The following is a 23,631-nucleotide window of genomic DNA, read 5'->3' on the forward strand; positions in this document are numbered from 1 at the left end:
CCAGTTGACTTTTTTTCCTAACAAAATGATTCTTTTATTGCTATAATACACAGCAGATACAAAAGGTGCCTTTAGCAAGTACATAAATCAGCAGTTATTATGGCATGAACTACTACTTAAACTTAGGTTTTTGCAAAAAGAGGCTATTTTATAAATAACTTAAAACTAGAAATAAGATTATTTGGCTGCTACTTAATGCCTAATAATTTACAAAATGAGGAAATGAGTTTTAAGTCAAGTTAAGAGACTCTGCAGATATCATTCACATTTACAACCTTGGCTCAAACCCTGGCCTCTGACCAACAGTCTGCTTTAACATGTTCAAAGGATTAGCCCCTTCTGTGCCCACATCTCTCTTTGATGGCAGATTTCAAAGAGTGAACAGTGGCAGAGCAGCAGTTCCTCAAAGCTACAGCTTTGAGGTTGAGAATAAGGTCACGTCATCGGGTGTTCTGCCAGACTTGGGTAAACCAGGCACGTTCATTTCAACATCAAAGCCAGGATCTGCGAGGGAATCAGGAAGGGAGTGGCAATGAATGGATCAGACGCTTCAGGCTGCTCCTGCACCCTGATGCCCGTGGCCCGGAGAACCTTCCCGGTATGTTCTACCGGCAGCCAGTTTGGGAGTCCTCGGGATGCATGCGGGGCCTGGCGGAAGGCGGTCACCTGGGCCTCTTGTACTTCTGGCTGACACTGGGGCGTTGCCTGGAAGTGCTTGCCCGCTCACCCCACCGGAGGAAGCATGGTTCTTAGCCTCACATCAGGTGGCCTCATAGACAGGTCTGATTCCAAATCTTAGAAGAGTCTATATGAACTTGGGATCTTTTTTATTTTCTTTAAATACAAAAGTCTCGCTAAAACAGATAACTTCTCTGTCATCAAAATACCTTCGGCCCCGGCCTGCATTCCTGAGACTTACCTGAAGGAGGAAGAGAAGGCTCACTACAGTCTCTTTGTACTAGGCTACTGGGAACAAATACATTTAGAATATGGGCCTAAAACAAAATGACAGTACTAGGTGTCAGCTACAGTGATATGTTGAAAAAATAATTTAAACTTCTTTTTGTGGAAAAGCCTGGCCTTTGATGGCCACTGAATCTAACCCTTCACTCTACAAATGAAGAAACTGAGGTCCAGAGAGACTGCTGCCCCATGGTCAGTGCCCTTCCTTCTGACTCAAGTTCTCAAATCAAGGCAGGGTTGTCTTCTTACACAGCCCCTGGCCCCACCTGTACATCGTAAGAGCCCTGCATGAGCAATAAATAAATAGATGAGAATAACCGTCCAAAATGGATCTGTGTAAGAAAGGGTTTTCGACAGAGTAGAGGAATCACAGGTGTACAATTCTGGCTATTCACATGGGTTTAGAATAGAATCGCATCTCAGTCCAGTATACAAAACGTAAGAGCAACAGGTGAGCAGTTCACTTAGAACTGATGAAGTAGTGACAGAATTTCCCCGAGGGGCAGATTTGGCAGGTGCGCTTTTACTATATATAAAGAATCGAAAGATAGAAAAAGACATACAAAAAGAGAAGTGGGTGTTTTTTAGGCATCTTTTAACTGTTCTTTTGCTCTCCATTGAGAAACTTAGAAGAGGGCTTTTCAAAAATTGTTTCTATGACTCTTGGAGAATGTATATTTTCCAGAATGGATGTGCTACAAAAGCAATCGAAAGTGAAAGGCACTTTTTCTTCTAAATTGTTGCCTTTAATAATTTCACTAATTCCTATCAATTTTTACATGGGCCTACTTATTAAAAATAAAAGATCTATACTGAAACATCAGAGGATTTGACAAAGGTAACTTCCCTTTGAGAATACCTAGCATATTAGAATATAAAAAAGGTGGCTTCTGGAGTCTGGTTTCTTTTAATTATCTATACCAGGTGAGTAAAAAGATGCTCTAGACATAACGAATGCTTTCCTAACACAACAACGACACCTTCTAGTGCATACTAGCAGAGCTGTTCAGGGAGCCTGATTTGGTTTGAACTGGGGCCACTGGTTCCCTGCTGGAGCTGCTCCTAGAACACACCTGAAGGCTAAAGGACTCTAGTGGGCTGCTTGCACACACACAGACACACACACGCACGCACGCAGTCTGATTTTGTCATTTTCCTGGACAGTTTGGACAGTGCCATCAGGTCTGGCTTGGGGTATGGGGCTCAATCATTCTTCAGACTTCTATTCCCGACTCTGGTGCGGCATCTTGGAAAGAACACGTTCGTAGAACAGCAGGTAAGCACTGGAGGACAAGACCTCCTGCAGGCTGGCCTTGCGGACAGTGTCGTCGGAAATCCACAGCCACTGGTTACTGGTTGAGAGGGGGTTCTTGGCCGAAGGCGGGGACCGTCGGTAAGTCACGAAGTGTCCCGAGTGCATGTCTCCATGGTGGACAACAACTGCCATCAGCCGGAAGAGGTACGTGGAGGAGCTGAATGGTAGAAACAAATGCCAGTAGTTTACAAATACAATGAAGAGGCTGACAGGCAAAAGCAAAAGGTAAAACAATCCTATTTGACAACAGGGGGTTGATACAAGGATACATTCATTCAAATGAATACTACACAACCATTAAAATACAGACCTACATTTACTGGTATGATGTCCATTCTATGAGCATATACATATATGTGCATTTGCATACACACATGACTTCACAGACTAGAAGACCTTAAGGATTTAATGTGATCTCTAGGTGGTATCTCAAGAAATTTAAAATGTTCTGCTTTAATCTTTTTTTCTACATACATCCATACATATATATTTGAATTTTATGTACTTTCTAATTCTTGTATTTAAAGAACGTCCATTTTGGACAAAAATAAACAGGAATGTCTAATAATGAGTTCCACCCTAAACTAAAAGCAAGCTCTCTCTCCACTGTCGTCCATTTCTGTGAAAAGCTGAGTTTGGAAACCAAGCAGTGAAAAATATGGCTTAGGGAGCGGCTCACCTGTAGTCCGCAACAACTGGGAGGGGGAAGGGCACTGGGGCTGGCAGGGGAGGCAACACAGAAGGGGAGCAGGCACCATTCATAAACACTTGGGGCTTGGGGCCCCCTGGGTGATTCAGAACTGCAAGAGAAAAAGGCCCAAGGCAATGAAAATTATTAGCAGCTTTGGTGGCTTTGATTACCCTTAAATTTAACTACACAATAATGCTACAAAGGAAAAAACAAGTATTTCCTTTTTGTTATGTTGTAAAATGTCCTACCTTTCTGTCCCTGTTCTAATCCCAGTAGGAAAAGCGTATCGAGCTCCTGGCCCACTGTCCCCTTTGACAGCTCTGTAAATCTTTAAGATTCTTATCCCTGTCTGCGGAAGACCCGGGTCAGAGGTAAGCAGTGACTAATTTAATGGCATTTTGACCTTAACCGGGTCTCAACCTTGGCATGACTGACATTATAACACTGCCGAACACTGCCTGCCAGTGCCAGTTTGCAGTTTGCTCATGGACCAGTCGTTTCACGTCTCGAAGCCTTGATTGCCTCCTCAGCAACACTGAGGGTAATAATGCCTGCTTTCCCGGGGCCCCATTCAACCAGTGGCCTCAAGTGAGGACAGGACTGGAATTAGATAATAAATCAGTAAAGGAGAAGCATCAACCCCAATAAGATGTGCCATGACCTCTAGCCAGGACGTTTCCTGCTCCCATTTTCTGCATAAATGAGATGGCTGGACTTGGGGGGGAAACGGAAGTTCCCTGGAATGACATAATGTGAGCCAATTACTGCTTAGTCAGAAGACCAGACAGAAATCTGAAGCTTTTCTTGCTGTATTTTCTCAACTGGGATAGTCATATATCTCATTACTACTTAATTTTAGCCTCTTCTAAGAAAGCTTATCCCTCCTGCCCCCAGCCCCGCGAGTCCTCGTGGCACAAGGGCCGCAGAGGCTGGCGATGCCGGACCCCTTTCCTCCGCGCTGCGGGCCCCCGCTGCCTCAGCGACCCGGGCGCACACCTGATCTGGCGGCTGCCGGCCCGTCCTGCAGCTCCGGCGCAGGCCCCGCCTTCCTGTTCAGTTTCGGGTTGTGCTGACCAGGTCTGTGCCCAAGGAGGTGGTACTTGTAGACGTCCATCGTCAGGAACTCGCTGAACTGCACGTGCTCGTGCCGCTTCAGGGGCGTGCCGTGGCTGGACCAGCTCAGCCGCTGCAGGTGGATGCACAGGCACTGGGGGAGCTGCGGGCGGGGGGGAGACCGCGGGTGCCGAGTGTCAGGAGCCGCCACCGGGGGCCCCCGGGAGCAGAGCCGACGACGTGGGTGGTGTGGGCTCACCTTCCCTAGTTTTAGCTGCTTCACAAAAGTGGTCCTCTGGTGTTCCACCTTCTCCCCATTCAACGTCGCTTTGGCTTCGTTCTGAAATAAAAGGAACACCTCTCTGCTGACATCCTTGAGAGGACATCTGTGGAGAGCTGCCATCAGGTTGGTGTTACTTATACCTGTATTTAACTGGCACTTGACTTCTACCTGCTGAAATGAACTTAGCTGCCCGGTCTGTTGTGGGTTGCTTTTATTATTTATGTAACAGCGACAGTGGAGGAAAGAGGAATGAAGAAGCTCTGACACTGGCATGTAATCCTTTCTGGTGGGTCTTCAAAAAATCTGTTCCACACAGTCCCTCTTAGTTCAGAAGGTGAGACTCAATTGCTTAGGAAGTTAGGCAGGCAGCACAGGTAAGGCAGGGTGTGAGACAAGTGGGAATGGAGGGGACTGTAGCAAATTGGAGAGGGCACACCTAATCTCAAAGCATGGTATTCAAATTTGTCCTTTAAATATTTGGGGGATGAAACAAAACTCATGGAAAGAGAGTTGGCCCGTGGGCTGCCAACTTCCCAACCAGTTAGGCAGGAATGGCTGCGGCTGAAAAGATTCTCTGGGAACAATGAGAAGAGCCCAGGGCCACTGGTGTGAGAGGCGCTGTAGCAGGGCACACAGACCGTGGGGACAATGACATCTGGGGTTAAGGCATACCTTTGTGCAGTTGTCACATACAACATCCCGCACTGATTCTGATGAGATGAAGTGGTGAAGGCAGTGGTCCAGGGTCAGTGGGTGACCCTACCGCAGGAGGAGAGAAAACTCATTATTACAATTCCAAGCGGAGCTACACTGAGACAGTGAGCAGGTGGCAACACGAACCCAGGGCTTTAGTTTTGCGTATGTCGGCAAAAGGAGGATCACAGCTGGGTGCCTCCTGAGCAAACATGGAACTCAAAGCGCCCAGACTTGCTACTGTGATGGATTCAAGGGTATGGAGACATAATATTGCAGACAATTAGGGACTTCCGCACTGCTTTAGATATTTTTGAATTTGAGCTTAATATGTGTGTGTGTGTATATATATATTCAAAAAAGCCAAAATTTCTGCAGCAAGAGAAAAACAGCCCACCTCTTCTCCCTTCAAATTGGGCCATGGTACCATGTGTTAAAACTAAGATGGGTTCAACCAACCACGTGTCTGAGTAACACACGGCACCTGAGCTACACAAAATGCCTCAAAGCCCTTTCAGATTCAAATGCCTCCAAAACCGACCCCAAATAAACCACAGATCGGTACATACCCATGTGGCCGCTGGAATACTTAGTGAAAGGCTATCAAAGGTATCAAATCGAACAGGACTCTGAAACAAATATTGCAGAAAATCCAGAAAGGAGTGAAGTTTGATTCAAAACTTTACAGATAGGAAGATATATGCTTATTAAAGTTTAACATTTAGATGCCCAACATTAACACAATGAAAGATAATGTACTTACCTAGAAGCAAATTCTATTAAAACAACCTTATAAACGTAAGAGGTACAATAATACTAGAGAACGGCTTGAAAAAACTAACAAGACAGCTGACCCAGCAATTCTGGGGTTTTATCCTAAGGTAATAACCGTGGACATAACTACGAGGATATTTATCACAGCCTAATTTATAACAGCAAAATGTGAACAGCTGAAATTTCTACAGAATGATTATATCGATTATATCATGTCCACAAAACAGAATAGTATATGAAAAATAGTGTAGCAGAATGCATGATTACGTGGAAAGCTGTGCATGTTACATTATTCATTGCAAAAACATGATAAAATAAGACAACAGTTCCTGCTTCAGGTGATGGCACAGTAGCTTGGCTGACTAGCTCTCCTTGAGATTACAAACTGTAAAATCTGGACCAAAACAAAACAAAATGATCAGAATGACTGGAGAGTTACCAAAAGCAGGCAGAAATGGAAAAGAAGTCAACTCTTCGAAAAACAGGGGCTCCAGTGGTAAGATGTGCATCATGTGGCTTTTTGTTGGAAAAAAGCGTTCTCCCCAAACAATGTACAAATTTGGCGAAAAGCATAAATGTACAGATTTAAGATTCAGCAAACTCCAAGAGAATGCAAAATAAAAATAAAAAATAAAAATAAACACCCATACTTATGCACCGCATGGACAAACTATTGAAACCCCCAAATAAAGAGAAACTCGGAGAAGCAGCCAGAGGAAGAAATGACACTGTGCGTACAAAGGGCTGAGACGGACGATGCTGACTCAGCATTAGAGAAAAAGACAACAGAACAATGTGTACACAGTGAGGAATTTAAAATAAACCAAACGAAACCAAAATAACTGCAATACTCTCAGCCCCAAATTCTATACTCAGCAAAACTATTCTTTAGAAAAAGGCAACATTTTCATGTAAATTAAATCCAGGTGAATTTGTCGCCAATAGACCTGCAAGAAGTATTAAAAGAATCTTTTTAGGTTGAATGGAAAAACCATCCAATGGACTTGGGTCCACAGAAAGGACTGAAAACAGCAAATATAAAATTTTCTTTTTATTTCTTTTGAACACATTTAACTGTTTAAAGCAAAGATTGTAACATGTTATGGGGTCTGTAATATATGTAGATGTAAACATATGACAAAAATGACATAGGATGGGGTAACAGTACTATACTTTTGTAAGTTACCTGTATTTCACATAGAATTTAACCTTAACTCAAAATGGACCATCGTAGGTTAAAATTGCATGATTTTATCATACCTCTCCAAATTTAAAAAGTACAGCAAAAAGCCAACAGAGAAATCACAACAAAATACTAAAAAATATTGTAATGAATCTATAACAAATCTTCTGGAACCAATAAATAACTTTTTTAATATCTCAAGATACAAGGTCAATATTAGACGATTGTTTTTATATATACTAGGAAAAGATTTTAAAATTCCACTTATAATAGCACCAAAATACAAAAAAAGTGCAAGGAAAAATAAAAGAGCTAAATCGTCAAATTACAGACAAAAAGATATTTAAGATGTGTGATTGTAAGCTATGGACCTTATTTATCAAGAAGGAAGCCTAACGAGAGACCACTTCACACACGCTAGGATGGCTGTAACTAAAAAGTCAGATAATATTGTAAATACTAGTGAGGATGCAGAAAAATTGGAAACCTCATTCACTGCTGGTGTGAATGTAAAATGGTGCAGCCGCTCTGGACAACAGCCCGGCAGCTCCTCGAAAGGTTACACACATAGTTACCAGCCGTTCCACTCTCAGGGATTTGCCCTGGAGAAATGAAAGCATATTCCCACACAAAAACTCGTACACAGATGTTCACAGCAGCGTTATACATAACAGCCGAAAAGTAGAAATAACCCAAATGGCCATCAGCTGATGAATGGATAAACAAAATGTGGTCTACCCATTCAGTGGAACGTTGTTTGGTAATCAACAGGCGTGAAGCACTGACACATGCTACAACATGGGCGAGCCTTGAAAACATGCTGAGTAAAAGAATCTAGCCACAAAGGACCATGTACTATATGATTCCACTTACATGAAATGTCTAGAGTAGGAAAGTCTGTTCTGACAGAAAGTAGATCATGGTGGCCTAAGGGCTGAAAGTGTGTGTGCACCGTGGGGGAGGGGGATGAGGAGTAACTGCCAGTGGGTCCAGGTGTTTTGGGGAGGTGACGAAAATATCCTAAAATTGTTTGAGGTGATGGTTGTACAATTCTCTACTTTGGTATTAATGTTGAAAAATTTCCAAATTAAAAACTATTTTTACAGCCTCAAAAGCAAAACAAAGAAGCAAAACAGCCCTGGAATCTGTTGTGTACATCATCGGTACAGACCCAAACTCAGGACATGAATTCTTGCCAACCCACAGTGCGTCTGCTGCTCTTGGCGCAGAAGATGCCATCTGAGGGTTAGATGACATGTTAGTACTGACCACAGACGGACAGTCCTCCACTGAGGGCACAGGGCCAGGCAATCACTGTGCCACATACCAATGTCAGTCCACAGTCTCTTGATCCCTCATGAGTCTTAACTTCAAAGAAAACCTCCCAAGAAAACATCAAGCCTTGGTGTTGTACTTACCTGGTGTTCACAGTGTTTGCAGACCATATTACTAGTAAGTCTTCCATGAAAAGGATGCTGAGATTTCCAGTGACTGGACGTGGGATGAGGTGCCCCTGAAACACAAAACACCTTTTGATCAGCCACCTCCAGCCCTCTGGCTCCAACTTCAAAATTCACCCTCCTTCTTAGCAGGTGGTAGCAACTCTCTCTTTAGAAAAAAAAAAAAAAAGCCCCTGAAAATTAAATTGAAATAGCTTTTCTTATTGACATACATCAATAAGACAAGCCATTCCCTTCATAGGAGGACTTACACGGGTCCTTAAATGAGGTTTCTGTAGAATGGGTACAGTCACGTTTAAAAAAGGAATTTGTGTTTAGCAACGTCTTTTCATAAACAAACGCTTACAACGTTTGAGATGTCAAAAGAAGGATACTGTAAGTGAACAGTTCATAGAGTATGATAAACTTCTGGAATATCATCAGAATAGGCAGGTTCTGAAAAACGTTGTTTGTTTCAACAGAATGCGGTTCAGTGAAATAAGCAGTGTGATGTACTGGTTAGAAACATGAGCCCTAGAGTCAGGCAGCCCGGGGCTTGGCCCTGGCTTGGCTTCTTATGAGCTATGGGACCTGAGAAGTCACTTCATCTCTATCAGCATCTGTTTGCTGGAAATGGGCATAATTGCTGTCCCATCATCCCCAGTATCATCAATTTAATAGAGTTGTTGTGGGACTTCAATGGGACATTACAGTGCCTGGCACACAGTACAGGCTCCAAGGATAATTGTTATTATTACTAATGCACAAAGGAATTGATGTCTTTTTTTCAAAAAGATTAAGTCTCAAGAAAACAATGATTTCCTTCTAAAGAGGACTGTGATCATCTGCAGTACAAGTTGGCCAAAATGGAAATGCTGAGAACATGCGTTTCAGCTTAAGTTCCTAACAGGATCGTTCGCTTCAAGAACATGAAACGTAAACCCTTGTTTGTATCAGAAATGAGTCTGTTTGGGGGGACACTGAGGAGGGCTAAGGTGTGAGGGAACAATTCAAGATGTTCACCGAGGGACAATTTAAAGCTGTTTCCAAAACACAAATTCCTTTGCGAGTACACCCAGTTCAATCCAGATTACATGTTACCAGGGGAAAAAAGAAAAGTAAACAAGCAAATTATTGCCATATCCAAGAGGCACCCATCTTACATGCTATAGAGGTCAATGGAACGTGACTACCTCTCGTGCGGCAGGTTATCTGTTGTGGAGTCACGTCCGACTGCTGCTGTAGGGAAAAAAGACACAGACTGAAAACCCGGCTACAGCCCTTTTAGCGCCCCCACCCGGCCCTGAATCTCACAAGTTTCTGCGTTTGTTGCACCACAAAACCCACTTTAACAGGTTTCTAAACGCAGCTTTGATCATCCTCTCTGGTTGCCTACCCCTTCATCAAATGCAATCAGAACACATTTCCTCACTCTGGAATATCCCCCTTCCCTTTACTAGTTAACTTTTATCAACGTTTATAATGCTCCAGGGAAATGAGGATTCAGTTAGAACCCCCAAGGCTGTGTTCCCCTGTATTAAATAGGGAGAAAAACACATTCTTTTTCAAGCCAGCACAAATTGCAGCCACGAATCAAGTATGGCAGTTTGAGACCCTCCCCCAGTCCCCCTGCTCACTGTTACTGAATCTGATTAGTGAGTTTAAAGCTGTACAAAGATTATACCTGTGGTCCGTCCCTGCTCCTATTAAATATGCCCGAACTGCACAAAATGTATTGGAACTGTAAATGGTTTACCTCCAGGGAATGCACATCGAACAAAGGCGTGACCCGGGGCTGGCGGTCCCGCTCATCCTCCAGGGACGAGGTGATGACATGGAATAATTCGTGAGCATCCTGCCAAAGGGCAAAGCATTCTTCAGAGAGCCCCAAGGGGGCCAGGGCAGTACCAGAGCCACCCCTTGCTCTTCCCCCCGCAGTCGCCCTCCCACTGATGTGGGCGGGGTTTGCTTTCCACCTTCTCGGGGCCCAGCTTGTGAAAGCGAAACAGTTCCCTCCCAGACAAGTTCACAATGAAGACTCTAGACTGACAGCCCTGAGGCCAGAGAGAAGGAAAGGAAGTTGGTGGGGAGCCTTTGCACCAGCTTCTCTGAGCCGTTTTAGCTTTATCGAGATGGCCCAGACCTCCATGCGACCGGACTGCCCTTTTTTTCATTGTGGTGAAATACACGTAACATAAATGTCACCATTTTAACCGTTTTTAAGTGTACAGTTGTGGGGTGTTAGGTACATCACACTGTTGTGCTACCCTAAGAACTGTCCACCTTCAGAACATTTTTATCTTCCCAACCTAACTCCGCACCCATTATACACTAGCTCCTCATTTCCCTGTCCCCACTCCAGCCCCTGGCAACCAACATGCCACTCTCTGTCTCTGTGAATTTGGCGATTCTAGGAACTGCACAGATGTGGAATCATACAGTACGTGTCCTTCTGTGACTGGTTTGTTGCACTCAGCATAGTGCCAGGGGTCACGATGTTGCAGAAGCGCTTTCCTTTTCTAAGGCTGAGTGACATTCCATCACGTGTATATAGATGCATACATTCATATATGTGTGTCTACACATACCACATTTTGTTCATTCATCTGTTGATGGACACTTGAGTCACTTCTGCCTTTTGGCTATTACAAATAATATTGCTAGAAACACGGACGCACAGATACCTGTTCAAGTCTCTGCTTCCAATTCTTTTGGGTTCACACTCAGAAGTAGAATTGCTCTATCATAGAGCAGGGGGACTACTCTTTAAGGATCAACTCAGCACCCCTCTCTCCAAAAACCAAACCGCCTCTCACTCTGCCGGGATGGGCAGGTCTCTACTCCCCGCACTCTGATGCTGCTGATCCTCACTGGGCTCTCAGCTTTAGCTCTCAATCTGCTGCCACACAGTCACCAAAGTGATCTTTTAAAAAACAAATATGTGACTTTATTCTTCTGCTTTCACTGCTAGAGTAAACCCTGCCCTGTTCTGAGCTGGCCTATGAAGCCTGGCTGATCAACCCCTAATGCTCACCTCTCACTCACTGGGCGCTTGGCCCTTTTTTCCTTTTCTTTAAATTGAGGGAACAGGGGTTTATAACACTATATGAGTTTTAGGTGTGCAACTCTGTAATTCAACATCTGCACACTACAGCATGCTCCCCACCAAAGGTCTGGCTCCCAGGCCTTTTGGCTCCTGAATGCACCAAGCTGATTCCCACCTCAGGGCTTCATATTAAAGTAGAAACAGATAATCTTTAAAAATAAGGGGAGCTAGAAAGCCTTCCCACCTCACTTTTCAGAGCTTTTAAATGCTTTTCTTTTCAGCCCCATAGTTTTGGGAGCCCAAAGGCCACCTCCCCTTTCTCTGGCCCTGTGCCTGGACAGTGCAAGCAACCCCAAACTGAACCCACACCCCAAAATGGACAAGACCAACTGGAAATGTGGCTTGAGAGGATGGACCAGTACACCACTGGGTGTCAAATTTTGGTCCTTAGCCTTGGCCTCAGATTTGCCACTGGTCTGGGGAAGAACATGAGGGTGGCTGGTACCAAAGAAGGCAGTGAAGCTGCAGTTGGGGACAAGGAGGTGCAAGTGGCTGGAACAAGTAAGGCCCTGGGGCTGCAGAGGCCAGCTGCTCCCAGTTTGGGGCTACTTTAAGCCAGCCTCTGAAGAGCTTTTTTTTTTAAATGAGGGAGTGGTCTAAGAAGTCTTGACTGAACCTCTGAGCTCCTAAGGTGAAGCCACTTGCCTCTCCCTAAAGGACCCAGCTGCCCTGTCATCCACTGAAGTGCAAATTCACTCAAGAACTAAAAAGATTTTTGCTCTTTGGCAACTGTGCTTGTCCCCTATCCTAACCATCCTTCCATCTGTCAGGTAAAAAAGCTGTTATTTCCCCTCTGATCCTGAGAGTAGGAACAAAACTCATAATCTAGCCCAGAACACAAAGGCTGTCTAAAATGTCACAGAAATGTACACTCAGGCCAGGCAACTGCAAGGTCAATGCTGACATTTATTCTTCCCGCTGCAGCACTGCAGCTGTTTCTCAGCCATCACTGTGAGCTCAGAACCCAGCTCATTAGTGGGAAGGATTCTCCAATAAACCTGTTTCAAATGCTGTGTTCACCTGCTCTTCAAATGAAGATATCTGCCATCTGTACATTCTTAAGACATCCAACAAGCAGCTTGCATCCAAGACCTCATCATCAGTAACTTCTTGGCAGGATAAAGCTGGAAACAAAAAAGGTAACACAATTATTAAATTCACCAGCATAACAACTAATCAGAAAACCTGCACAGAACAACATATCAAAGCTAATTAAGAATTTAAGAACTGTAAAATTCACCTTGGAATTATATCTCCTTCATCATTTTTCCTTGTAACCTTAGTACATTATTAGGCACTTTATGTTTGCTGAATTAATGTAATTTTTCATAAGGCTGCAGCATTTTTTTAATGTATTTTATTGATTATATTGTTACAATAGTTCCAAGGCTGCAGCATTTAAATGAAGCAACTGATTTTCAGTTATTGGAATTATCAATATAAATTTATTGTCGCAAGATTCTTAGTGAATAAAATGACTTTAACTCACAACTCTCAGGGGCAAGAGGACCCTTAAACACTTATCTAGGCCAACCCCACACTCAGTGCTTAACTTCTCTCCACAAGAGAGGCTTTTGCTTGTATTTGTCTGCATGTGAGTTTCTGATTATCACAGCAAAGCATGGAGTTACACGTGGCAGCCTAAATGGGTCTGCTGAGTTGTTTACTTTTAAATCATAAGCAGAATAAAACCAAACAGACAAAAATAAAAGTGTGATGGTCTTGCAGGACAGAAGGGATTGGCACAAAATATTCACAGTGATGAAAAGCAAGGACCTATAACCAAGATTATTCTAGCCGGCAGAGCTATCATTCAGAATAGAAGGAGATCAAAAGCTTTCCAAACAAGAAAAAGCTAAAGGAGTTCATTACCACCAAACCAGTATTACGAGAAATGTTAAAGGGACTTAGGAGGAGGGTTAAGAAGGAGGACAAGAAATTAAAAATATGAATAATAAAATGGCAATAACTACATATCTATCAATAATTACTTTAAATGCAAATGGATTAAATGCACCAATCAAAAGACATAGGGTAGCTGAATGGATAAGAAAACAAGACCCATATATGTGCTGCCTACAAGAGACGCACTTCAGATAGAAAGACATATACAGACTAAAAGGGATGGAAAAGATACTTCATGCACATGGAAACAAACAAACAAAAAACAGGGCGAGTAATACTTGTACCAGACAAAATGGACTTTAAAACAAAGGCTATTAACAAGAAACAGAGAAGGAACCAGCAATTCCACTTCTGGGTATTTATCCGAAGGAATCCATAATACTAAGTCAAAAAGAAATAGGCATCCCTATGTTCACTGCAGCATTACATACAGTAGCCAAGATATGGAAGCAACCTAAGTGTCCATCAACGGATGAGCGGATAAAAAAGAAGTGATGTGTACATACAATGGAGGATGACTTAGGCACAGGAGTTAAATCTTGCCCTCTGTGACAATGTGGATGGACCTAGGGGGCATTATGCTAAGTCAAACAAGTCAGACAAAGAAAAACAAATGCTGTATGATTTCACTTATATGTGGAATCTAAAACACAAACAAACAAACATAACAGAGATACAGAGAACTGATGGCTGCCAAGTGGGAGGGGGGTGAAAATGATGAAGGGATTGAGAAGTACAAATTGGCAGTTACAAAACAGTCACAGGGATGTAAATTACAGTATGGGGAATATAGTCAGTGATATGGTAATAACTGTGTATGGCATTGGAGGCGGTACTAGAATTATCAGGTGATCACTTTTAAGTTATATAAATATCTAACCACTATGCTGTACACCCGAAACTCCTATTTGAAATGGCAACTGAAATTGAAAACTTTTTAAAAATTAAAAATTCCAGGGCAACTCCAAAAAAAAGTTTAATGAGCTTATGAATTTGCCTTATAATTACAACTAGGTAAGGAGGTGGTAAACATTTCTGGCTTCATGGGACTCTGCAGCAGCTGCTCAACTCTGCTGAAACAGCACAAAAGCAGCCACAGACAATGCTAAACAAACGGGCCTGGCTGTGTGTCAATAAAACGTTATTTACAGAAACAGGCAGTGGGCCAGATCAGGCCCGTGGGCCATATTGTGTTGATTCCTGATCTTGGGCTTTCCCTAGCTCAGTGTATTGCACTGCACCAGAGTATGCGAGATGAAAATATAGTGGCCTGTCATCTCACTGCTGTTCCTGGGAGTCCAACAACCCCCTAGATGAACTAAGCAGCCTGTTTCTTCTCCTTCATTTGCAGCCAGTGAACTAGAAAGATCCCTTTTCTGGACCCTGGAGGCTCTGAACACCGCCGCACACACTCCTCTCTGAACACGGTTATGACTTTGTGAGTGGTGAACCCTGGAGAAACAGCAGCCCTGGCAGCCAGTGCTGAGAAGTCCTGAGGCTTGTCTTCCTTGGGAAAATATTACCCTGAGGTCTGACCTTTACCTCCAGAATGAAGGGAATGCAGTAGGGAAGGAACTGTACCTTCCTTCTTCCTCCTACATGCATCAGGCAGCCCTGCTGTTAGCTTTTTCCCTCCCAAGGTTAATTTTAAAAGTCCCCATTAACTCAATTTTGCCTAAAATGCTGTGGAGCAATTTGGCAATGTCTACTAATTTTTGCACCCTACAATCTAGCAATTTCACTTTCTCAGGATCAACGATAGGGAAATATGTGTTTATGTACATGTCTGACATGTACAAGGGTATTCACTACAAGCCTGTTGGTCAGGAGAAGGCACTGGAGGCAAATGGCTACATCAGCTGGGGTGTCCCGGTATTACAGATACTTTAAACGTGAATGAGGTTTGCAAGTAACATATCTGATAAAGGATGGATATCCAGAATACATAAAGAACTCTTGAAACTCAACAACTACAAACATACAGACAATTCAAAAATGAACAAAGGGTTTGAATAGACATTTCTAAAAAAAAAAAAAAAGACATACAAATAGCCGATAAACACAAGAAAACATGCTTAGCATTATTTATCATTAGGGAAATGCAAATCAAACCCACTTCGCTGCGGTACGCAGTCAGATTCAGAGAGACAGAAAGCACAGCGGTCACCAGGGTCTGGGAGGAGCAGAGAACGAGCGCTGCTTAATGAGCACAGGGTCTCAGTGCGGGATGGTGAAAAGTTCTAGAGGTGGAGAGTGGTTATGGCTGCACAACAATGTGAATGTACTTAGTGCTACAGAGCTGAACTGTAAACTTAAAAATGGTTAAGATGGTAAATCTTATGTTCTGAATGTTTTATCACAATTTTTAAAAACAGGATATGCACAAGCAAGTCACAGAAGACAAACTATATAAGGCTAATAAACTCACGCACAAAAAACTACAGTGAAGGAGGCAGAGCGTACCTGTACTGAAGTGGACACGTCTCTAATGCATATTATGTTATTTGGTTATAAAAATAAACAATATATAATTCCTATGGGTATGCAGAAATATGTTTAAATGCACAGAAAATGGTCGAAGTATACACTTACATCATACTTTGGGGAAGGAAGGCAGGAAACAGGATTGGGGTAGTGATAAAGGGGACCCCAGCCTTATCTGTAATGCTTTAATTTTTTACAAGGAGAATTTACTCATGCATTACTTGTATATTTAAAATTTTTCTTTCTAAAAGTCAAACTAAAAGACGCTGAAAAGCAAAAGCAGAAAAAGGAGCATATATTCTAGGCACAGCTGACCTGACATGACTCTGGTCTCCAGCACTGGGTTACATGCTGTGTTCATGGTTAGGACAACTCCTAAACCTGCATCATAACACCTATGTGGACATTTCAGCTTTTCACACAGTCTTTGGAATAGTATGTTTTTAAGAACTTGCTGCATAACGATTTCTGTGTTGAGCTGAGATGACATGGGAAAACACCTCTGTGAAACAATATTTAACCGAGTGCTTCATCAATCCAATCTTTTCCAGACTGTGAGAATAAAATATGCCTACTGTTGAAAGTTTTTAAAATATATATATTTTTAAATGTTTTCAAACTATCAACTAGACAATACCAAAATGGCCATGGGTAGCACTGTGATCTTCTTCTGCCCAGTCATTATCTGTAGAAGTTTTTGCTTCACTGAGGTCAAATTATATCCTATTTTGTATCCTGCTATTTTTTATTTTAAAAGCATTTTTGAAAGAGGGGGTTACATTTTATTTATTTTTAAAGTACTTTATTTATTTATTTATAGAGAAAGGGGAAGGGAGGGAGAAAGAGCGGGAAAGAAACAGATATGAGAGAGAAACACTGACTGGTTGCCTCTCACACAGCCCCACTGGGGACCTGGCCCGCAAGCCAGGCCTGTGCCCTGACTGGGAATCAAACGGGCGACCTTTCAGTTCACAGGCTGGCACTCAGTCCATTGAGCCACACCAGCCAGGGCTGCATCCTGCTCTTTTAAACTTAATACTATAGCTTATGCCATCTCCCAAATTAGAAATAAAAAGACTTCATAAAGATGATTCTGAATGGCTATATATTAGGTTAGCCAAAAAGTTCATTTAGTTTTTTCTATACAAAAACTCTAGTAATGCTTAGTTGTCTTTAATTTCATTTGAGACAATTTTGTTAACTGTATTGTGACAGCTGTCATATCAGCATGCATTTAAAAAAGAAACATCAAAATTGGTGAATTTTTGTGCAGTTATCTTAATATTGAAGATGGAAGAAAATACGCAACATTTTCAGCGTATTGTGTGTTATTATTTCAAGAAAGTTAAACACACAAATGAAATACAAAAAAAAGATTTGTGCAGTGTACACAGAAGATGCTGTGACTGATCAAATGTGTCAAAAGTGGTTTGCAAACTTTCCTTACACTATTGACATTTTGGCCAAATAATTCTCTGCTGTGGGGCTGACTTGTGCACTGGAAGATGTTTAGCAGCACCCCTGGCCTCTACCCACTAGAAGCCAATAACGGGAGACAGCTGACATACTCAAAATATCCAAATCAATAAAGCTATTGGTGAAAATGAAAAATGTGTCTTTTATTTTATGAAAAAAAAACTAACCAGACTTTTTAGCCAACCCAATACTTTTTCATTGATAATCATTCTACTGTTGGACAACCACATTCTCCCCGTTCTTTCCCCCCAGTATAACTAGGTACTGGAGCTCTTTGTGCCTGTAACAGCATTTCCCAAATTATGTTCTATTTCATGTCCTCAGGAGGTTGACAGATGTTAATGTGGTGAGAAGGGGTGGAGGGACAGTTCTGTCATCAAAAACAGTGGTTTAAAAATGAAGTTAGATCAGTGACTTCTTAAAATCCATATATATTGTGACTCTCCAAGCTCAGGGCCAGCCATTCACAAACTCTTAGAGCTCCACTTCAGGCTAGTGGAAATCATGGTCCACATTTCTATTCCTATTAAGACAGACTTCCAGACAAGGCATTGCTAAGTCAAATGGTACTGAGCATTTGGCAAGCTATTACTGTGCAGTTCCAAATGGCTTTCCTGAAATTTACACTCCCACCAGTACGTATGAACACGTCACCCAGCAGCTGGTCATGATTGCGGATTTGTTTTTCAATTGTTGCTGACAGGCAAAAAAACATAGTGCCTCACTATTATTTTATTTATATTTCTTTGATGACAATTAAGTTCAATATTTGAGTGTCTGTTATATATACTTTGTATATAATATAATTTGTATTATTTCTCTTGCAAATTACCTTTCTTCTCAGGCTAAGATACCTTTTAAACAAACTTAAATGTTTAACCAGAGTGTTCTATAATCAAAATGGTTATGTCTGTAGTAGATTTTCTTCTTCCATAGAAATCTGTTACAAAGCTGATAATTTTTAAAATAGATGGTCATGTATTTGATTTTTTTTTTTTTAAGTAGCTGTTTGTATCTATTGGGCTCTTAGTGTTTTTTCCATAATGATCCGTACAATCTTCTTCTACACAGAGGCTATTAACCCTTTGCCTGTCATCTGGGCTGCTGCTTTGAAAATGCACACAGTCCCCCCTTCAACTGCCAGCTAGATACCTTTCAGGAGGTGCAACAGTGTTAAAGATAAATACTGATGTGTGGGGGGCTCCTTCTGATCCCTGGTGTACTGGGTGGTGAACTCTTCCAGCCACTTGATGAAAGCGGGGCAGGCAGACAGGCCTTGCAGCAGGGAGTTCATGAAGCAGGTATTCCCCAAGTTGACAAGGCCAGGCACAAGCCCTAGAAAAAGCGGGACAGGAAAGAGAACAGCATGTCACGTTGGACCAACTCTTTTATTCTCTCCCATTTGCGACCCAGAGTTTCCGCACTGTGGCCTAGATTTTGAAATCAAATGTGAGGAAACCTTTATCCACAGGGATCCAAAGCCAGGCATTCTGTCCATGCCGAGGCCCTGCCCTCGTACTGCTCCTTCAGGACGCTGCAGTGACAGAGGACAGGTCCCCCTCGTGTGGTACTTTTGAAGTCCACCACAGTGTCTGGCACAGTTTGGTTTACACTCAATGTACAAAAAGACATAGTACCATGTCTCTCTTTTCCTCCCTCATTCTCTCTCCTTTGATAGGAAAACAATGTTTCTCAGAACAGAAGAAAACAATTGTTCTGTTGTTGCTCCCTGGGACAACGATTTCATTCTTATAATCAGTGGGAAAGACACTATAGCAATTCGGATCAATCGTTCTGTGAACAGAACCACAAAACTTGACATACTACCCTCTTCTGTTGAAATTTAAAAAAAAAAAACTTTTTATTACGAACATTCTCAAACACGCATAAAAGAGAACATATAATAAACTCTAAATTCTAACCATCCTCATATTTAACAATGGTTAACATTTTGCTACATCTACCTTCCCCCGCCCCCAAGGCTGACTTTTAATCAATGTAAGTAGAGCAACATTCACAAAGGGCACATTTTAAGAAACAAGGAAATAGATTTTTGCATTAACGAAGAGACAACTTGAAACACTTACTAGCGACTAGAAGCCAGTCAGTGAAACCACAAATGCGTCACACAACTAAGGCAGTTGTACTACTAAAAAATGTAATTGCTGCATTAATAAGAACACTAGACAATTAAGCCACTTACAATTTTTCATTACAAAACATGTCTCGAATTCAGGGCTTGACAGGAGGTGAAATATAAATCTTTTGACTCCAGGGTATGAAAGAATGAGTCATTAAAATTAAGTTCTGTTTAAAAGAAAGTATTGTTCAAAAACTGAAGCTACAAGAGCACCAAAAATGCCCTCCTCTTGCTGTACTCTTATTGGGTAAGAAGGGGTTGGGTCAAGTCTACAGACCATGATGTCACGGCCTCCCTCTTACCTTTTCTACGCTTCTTTCGTTCTGTGATGGGACCCCAAATAACATATATTCCTGCTGCCAGAGCAGCGGCAAGTCCACCTATGACACCCCAGTTCTTCATGACTTTATATCTAAAAAAGAAAATCAGTTTACTGTCCTCCCTCATCACACACACGTTATGTGTATATACAGATACAGGAAGAAATAACATTTCATCAAACTAACACACTGGCCCGCCAAATACCTAACTTGCAAGTTAAAGTAATACACAGTACAGATCATGTCTCAAAGCTCAGCACATTCTGACATTAGGATTTGAGACCTAAGTCACAGCACAACCTTCCAAAAGCCCCGTCTCACTGAGAGGTGAAGCCAGGGCTTTCCTGCTACTCTGCCTCTCCCTCCACTGCCACACTGGCTGTCACCTCCCAACGCAGGGCCTTTGCAACGCTGTTCCCTCTGCCCGCATGCTCTTCCCCAGATGACAGCTTGGCTCACTCCTTCACGTCCTCGTCACGTCTAACAAACTATCAGAGTCTGCACTCCTGGTCCCTTTTACCCAGTTTTGCCTTTTATTTTCACTGTCTCACATAAAATTCACTTATTCACTATATTTATTGTCTGTCTCCTTCAAATGGAATGCAAAGTCCCCGGGGGCAGGAATCTTTGTCGGTTTGCTCACTGACATATCCCAAATGTCTAGAACAGTGATTTTCAACCTTTTTCATCTCATGGCACACATAACCTAATTACTAAAATCCTGCGACACACCAAAAAATAGGTATAATTTGGATTCATTCACACTGGTTGGCTATTGTGTCGGCTGTTGTCATTTTCTAAAATGTGACAGTCTAAGGGAAAAGTGCCCCTGACCAAATAGTCAGGTATTGCATATTTTAAACATTCTTGCAGCACACCGGTATGGCCATAGCACGCCGGTTGAAAATTGCTGGTCTAGATTATACTTGGCACTTAGTAGGTTCTCAATAATATTTACTGAGTGGTTGGGTATTGAAGAAAACATAGAAATGGATGTATCTTTTAAAGTACTAATGAAGAGGTGGAGTACAATAGAATAGAAGATCTTTTAAGTATTGATTAAATTAAAGATTCTTAATTTTAGGCTTATCTTTACCACTTAAGTTATTCTTTTACAACGCATGTGGAAATCTCACCAGCAATTTAAGTGTTTTACTAAAAAGTCATGCCTTTCCACTGAATAAAGCAAACCATATATATGTATGTGTGTATATATACATATATATATATTAGATATGTTTGTATATATGTGTGTGTTTAATATATTCTTATCCCAATATTTGGATCATGTAAACACTGTTTTGATTTTAGCTACTGGTGATACTAGTCACTACTATCTTATAACTACTAATATTTTCTTAGTGTCATAACTGATATGATGCAAAACTGATAACTGAATTTCAAATAAATCTTTGTTTTCCCAAGCAGAGTCGATACTGCACAGAACCTGGTTACGAAAGTGGAATCGCATTATTTGGGCGCGCTGTGGTAGGCACGCCGGTGTGCTGTATTTTTAAAACGTGCGATACCTGACTGTCTGGTCAGGGACACTGACCTCTTTTCCCTTAGATTGTCAAATACAAAAAGTGACAACAGCCAACACGACAACAGCTGTCTGGTATGAATGAATCAAAACTATACCTATTTTTTGTCAGATCTGCATAAAATATATGTTTTGGCGTGCCAGAGAGTATTATTAATTAGTTTAGTAATTAGTGCCGTGAGATGAAAGAGGTTGAAACTTGCTGCCCTAGGGCATCATTTCACTTTCTAAGCCTCAGCTCCCTAATCTGTAAAATGGGGGTGCTCACAAGACCTACCTCATAGGCTTCTGGTGATGATAAAATAAGCACTATGCACAGGGTACATAGTAAGAGCTTAGTAAATGTTAGCTGCTACGATTATTAAGCATTGTAACTTCATTTATTTATGAAAGTTATTCTTCAAATTTCTTAAGGTATCACTACGCTGACTTTTGCACAATAGGTATATTCACAAAAGTGCCAGGAAAGATTACAAAGGACCACCACCGAAATGGTCACGCACGTCGCCATATGCTGCCGAACCCCCTATTCGAACACTAACGTTTCAGGGTGCGTACCCTGTGTCAGGCACTGAGATCACCTTAGCTTAACCCCAAAACGATCCCACAGAGTGGGCTGCATTATCAGGCCCATTCTTCTAGATGAGAAAACTAATAGATGGAGCCAGCCTGGTCCAAGTGGGTGAGGCAGTGTGGATCTGAACTTTCACCTGTCGGGCTGCCAAGGCTGTGCTTAAAACCACAAAGTCTGAAGGACAACAGGCTGCTGAAGGGGTGGCAGAGAGAACTTGCCCATGTCCTTAGCGGGGCATGAACAAAAACCCAGGGGCCAGGAGTAACTTTGGAAACGCCATTCCTCTGCAAAGTACAATATAAGGCGAATAAGAGCCTGGGAGTGAAAAGATCTGGTTTCTCCCAACTCTGCCATCAGGTCAGCTTTACGACCACAGGCAAGGCTGTCTCAAGACACACTTCCCACCTACAGAATGGGGACCCTGGACAGGACAACCGCTGATGGCTTCCAGCCTGGGATAATAAGTTCTTTAGCCCTGCTCCAGTCCCAGAGGAAGGAAGCTGACCTGAACAATAGGTCTCAGTCATTTAGGGACAGCGATGAAGGTCCAGTTCTCGAATCTGAGGCCTGGAGCCCATGGAGGGTGAATAAGACGAGGGAAATAGGAGCTCTGACAATTGGGGACAATACTGCTGGGGCGGGGGCTCCCAGCAGGAATGCGGGACCTTAGCAGGACGGGGAGCTTTAACAGGTAAAGGGGTCCTGACTGGTTTAGGGGTCCTTGCGAAATAATGAGTTACTAATAAGATCGGGGACTCAGACAGAGCAGGGGATCCCTGGCATAACTGGGAGGGGGACTGAGAGGAATTGGGGAGGCGGGGGGCGCTGGCAGGCCCCGGACTTCACGGGATTGAGAACCACGGCGGGGCTGGTGAGCTGGCGAGGCCTGGAGAACCGCGGCAGGCCGGGAGCTGGCATGGCCGGGATAAGAGCGGGGTTTCCTGAAAGGCTGAGGGGGTCCTGGGAGGCCTGGGAAGCCCGAGGGGCACTGACAGAATTCAAGGCCTTGACAAGCCTGAGGGTCCCTAGAAGTTCTGGGGACAAGGACAGGGCAGGAGGAGGCACAGGCATGCTGGGGTGGGGGCGCTGATAAAACCTGGGGCGCTGGTAAAACTGGGGGGTGCAGGCAGAACGGGCGCTGCCGAGGACCTGGAAGCCCTAAGGCCCCTCGCCCCTCCCTCCTCAGCGCCTGCTCCTCTCACCCTGCAGGACGCTGGAGCCTCTAGAACCTTCACTCTGGCCCCGGGGCACCTGACCAGGCCGTGAAAAGGCCGCCAGAGACCCAGGCTAGGGACTTAGGTCCCGGTGTCTCCGGCCGCCCCGCCCCCCCCAAGACTCACCTGACGGCCGCCCCAGTCCGCAGGAAGCGCTGGATGGCCCTGTCGGTGGCGCTCACCGCCGCCTGGGCCCGGGAGCTCAGCATTGCGGCCGCGCTGAAGGCCCTCCGTCCGCCGTCGCCGCCCCCGCCGCCCCCGCCGCTGACTGACAGACGTCTCCGAGGGCTCCCGAGGCAGCGGAACCCGCGCTTCAGTCCCCGCTCCTCGGGGGAAGGGAGGCTGAAGCACGGGCTCCCGAGGGGGCCGGAAACAGCCGCCACCGGAGAGGAAAAGCTGAGGGACTACATCCTGTTTTCCTGTTTTTCGCTCCCTAGCAATGGGCCCTGGCGTCTTTTGCTGAGAGAATCCCTGC

The 23,631-nt window shown here is 43.3% G+C and overlaps 1 protein-coding gene across 2 annotated transcripts; it reads right to left on the minus strand.

The window, feature by feature from the left end:
• Positions 1 to 810: 810 nt before the first annotated feature.
• USP30 (ubiquitin specific peptidase 30) lies at positions 811 to 23,415 on the minus strand. Of its 2 annotated transcripts, none has more exons than XM_090291142.1 (13): positions 23,283 to 23,415; positions 19,808 to 19,917; positions 18,518 to 18,700; positions 12,521 to 12,624; positions 10,151 to 10,249; positions 9,588 to 9,630; positions 8,374 to 8,468; positions 5,568 to 5,627; positions 4,978 to 5,064; positions 4,282 to 4,362; positions 3,966 to 4,185; positions 2,958 to 3,078; positions 811 to 2,435 (listed from the first exon to the last, which is right to left on the minus strand). In XM_090291142.1, exons 1-13 carry the CDS (start codon positions 23,363 to 23,365, stop codon positions 2,186 to 2,188), a joined length of 1,536 nt encoding a protein of 511 aa, XP_090147268.1. In that variant the 5' UTR covers positions 23,366 to 23,415; the 3' UTR covers positions 811 to 2,185. The 2 variants fall into 2 exon arrangements, with proteins under 2 accessions (XP_090147268.1, XP_090147267.1); XM_090291141.1 differs by having other exon boundaries at positions 9,588 to 9,633.
• Positions 23,416 to 23,631: the final 216 nt, after the last annotated feature.

The sequence above is a fragment of the Furipterus horrens genome, unplaced genomic scaffold, assembly GCF_987537825.1.
Source record: "Furipterus horrens unplaced genomic scaffold, mFurHor1.1.pri manual_scaffold_11, whole genome shotgun sequence".
Lineage (NCBI taxonomy): Eukaryota > Metazoa > Chordata > Mammalia > Chiroptera > Furipteridae > Furipterus > Furipterus horrens.

Coding starts and splice junctions, on each gene's coding strand:
- USP30 (XM_090291141.1), bottom strand. CDS start 23,365: ATGCTGAGCTCCCGGGCCCAGGCGGCGGTGAGCGCCACCGACAGGGCC. Junction 9,634..10,150: donor TCGATGTGCATTCCCTGGAG/GTAAACCATTTA, acceptor TTTTCCCTACAG/CAGCAGTCGGACGTGACTCC. Junction 2,436..2,957: donor CCAGTTGTTGCGGACTACAG/GTGAGCCGCTCC, acceptor TCTACCATTCAG/CTCCTCCACGTACCTCTTCC.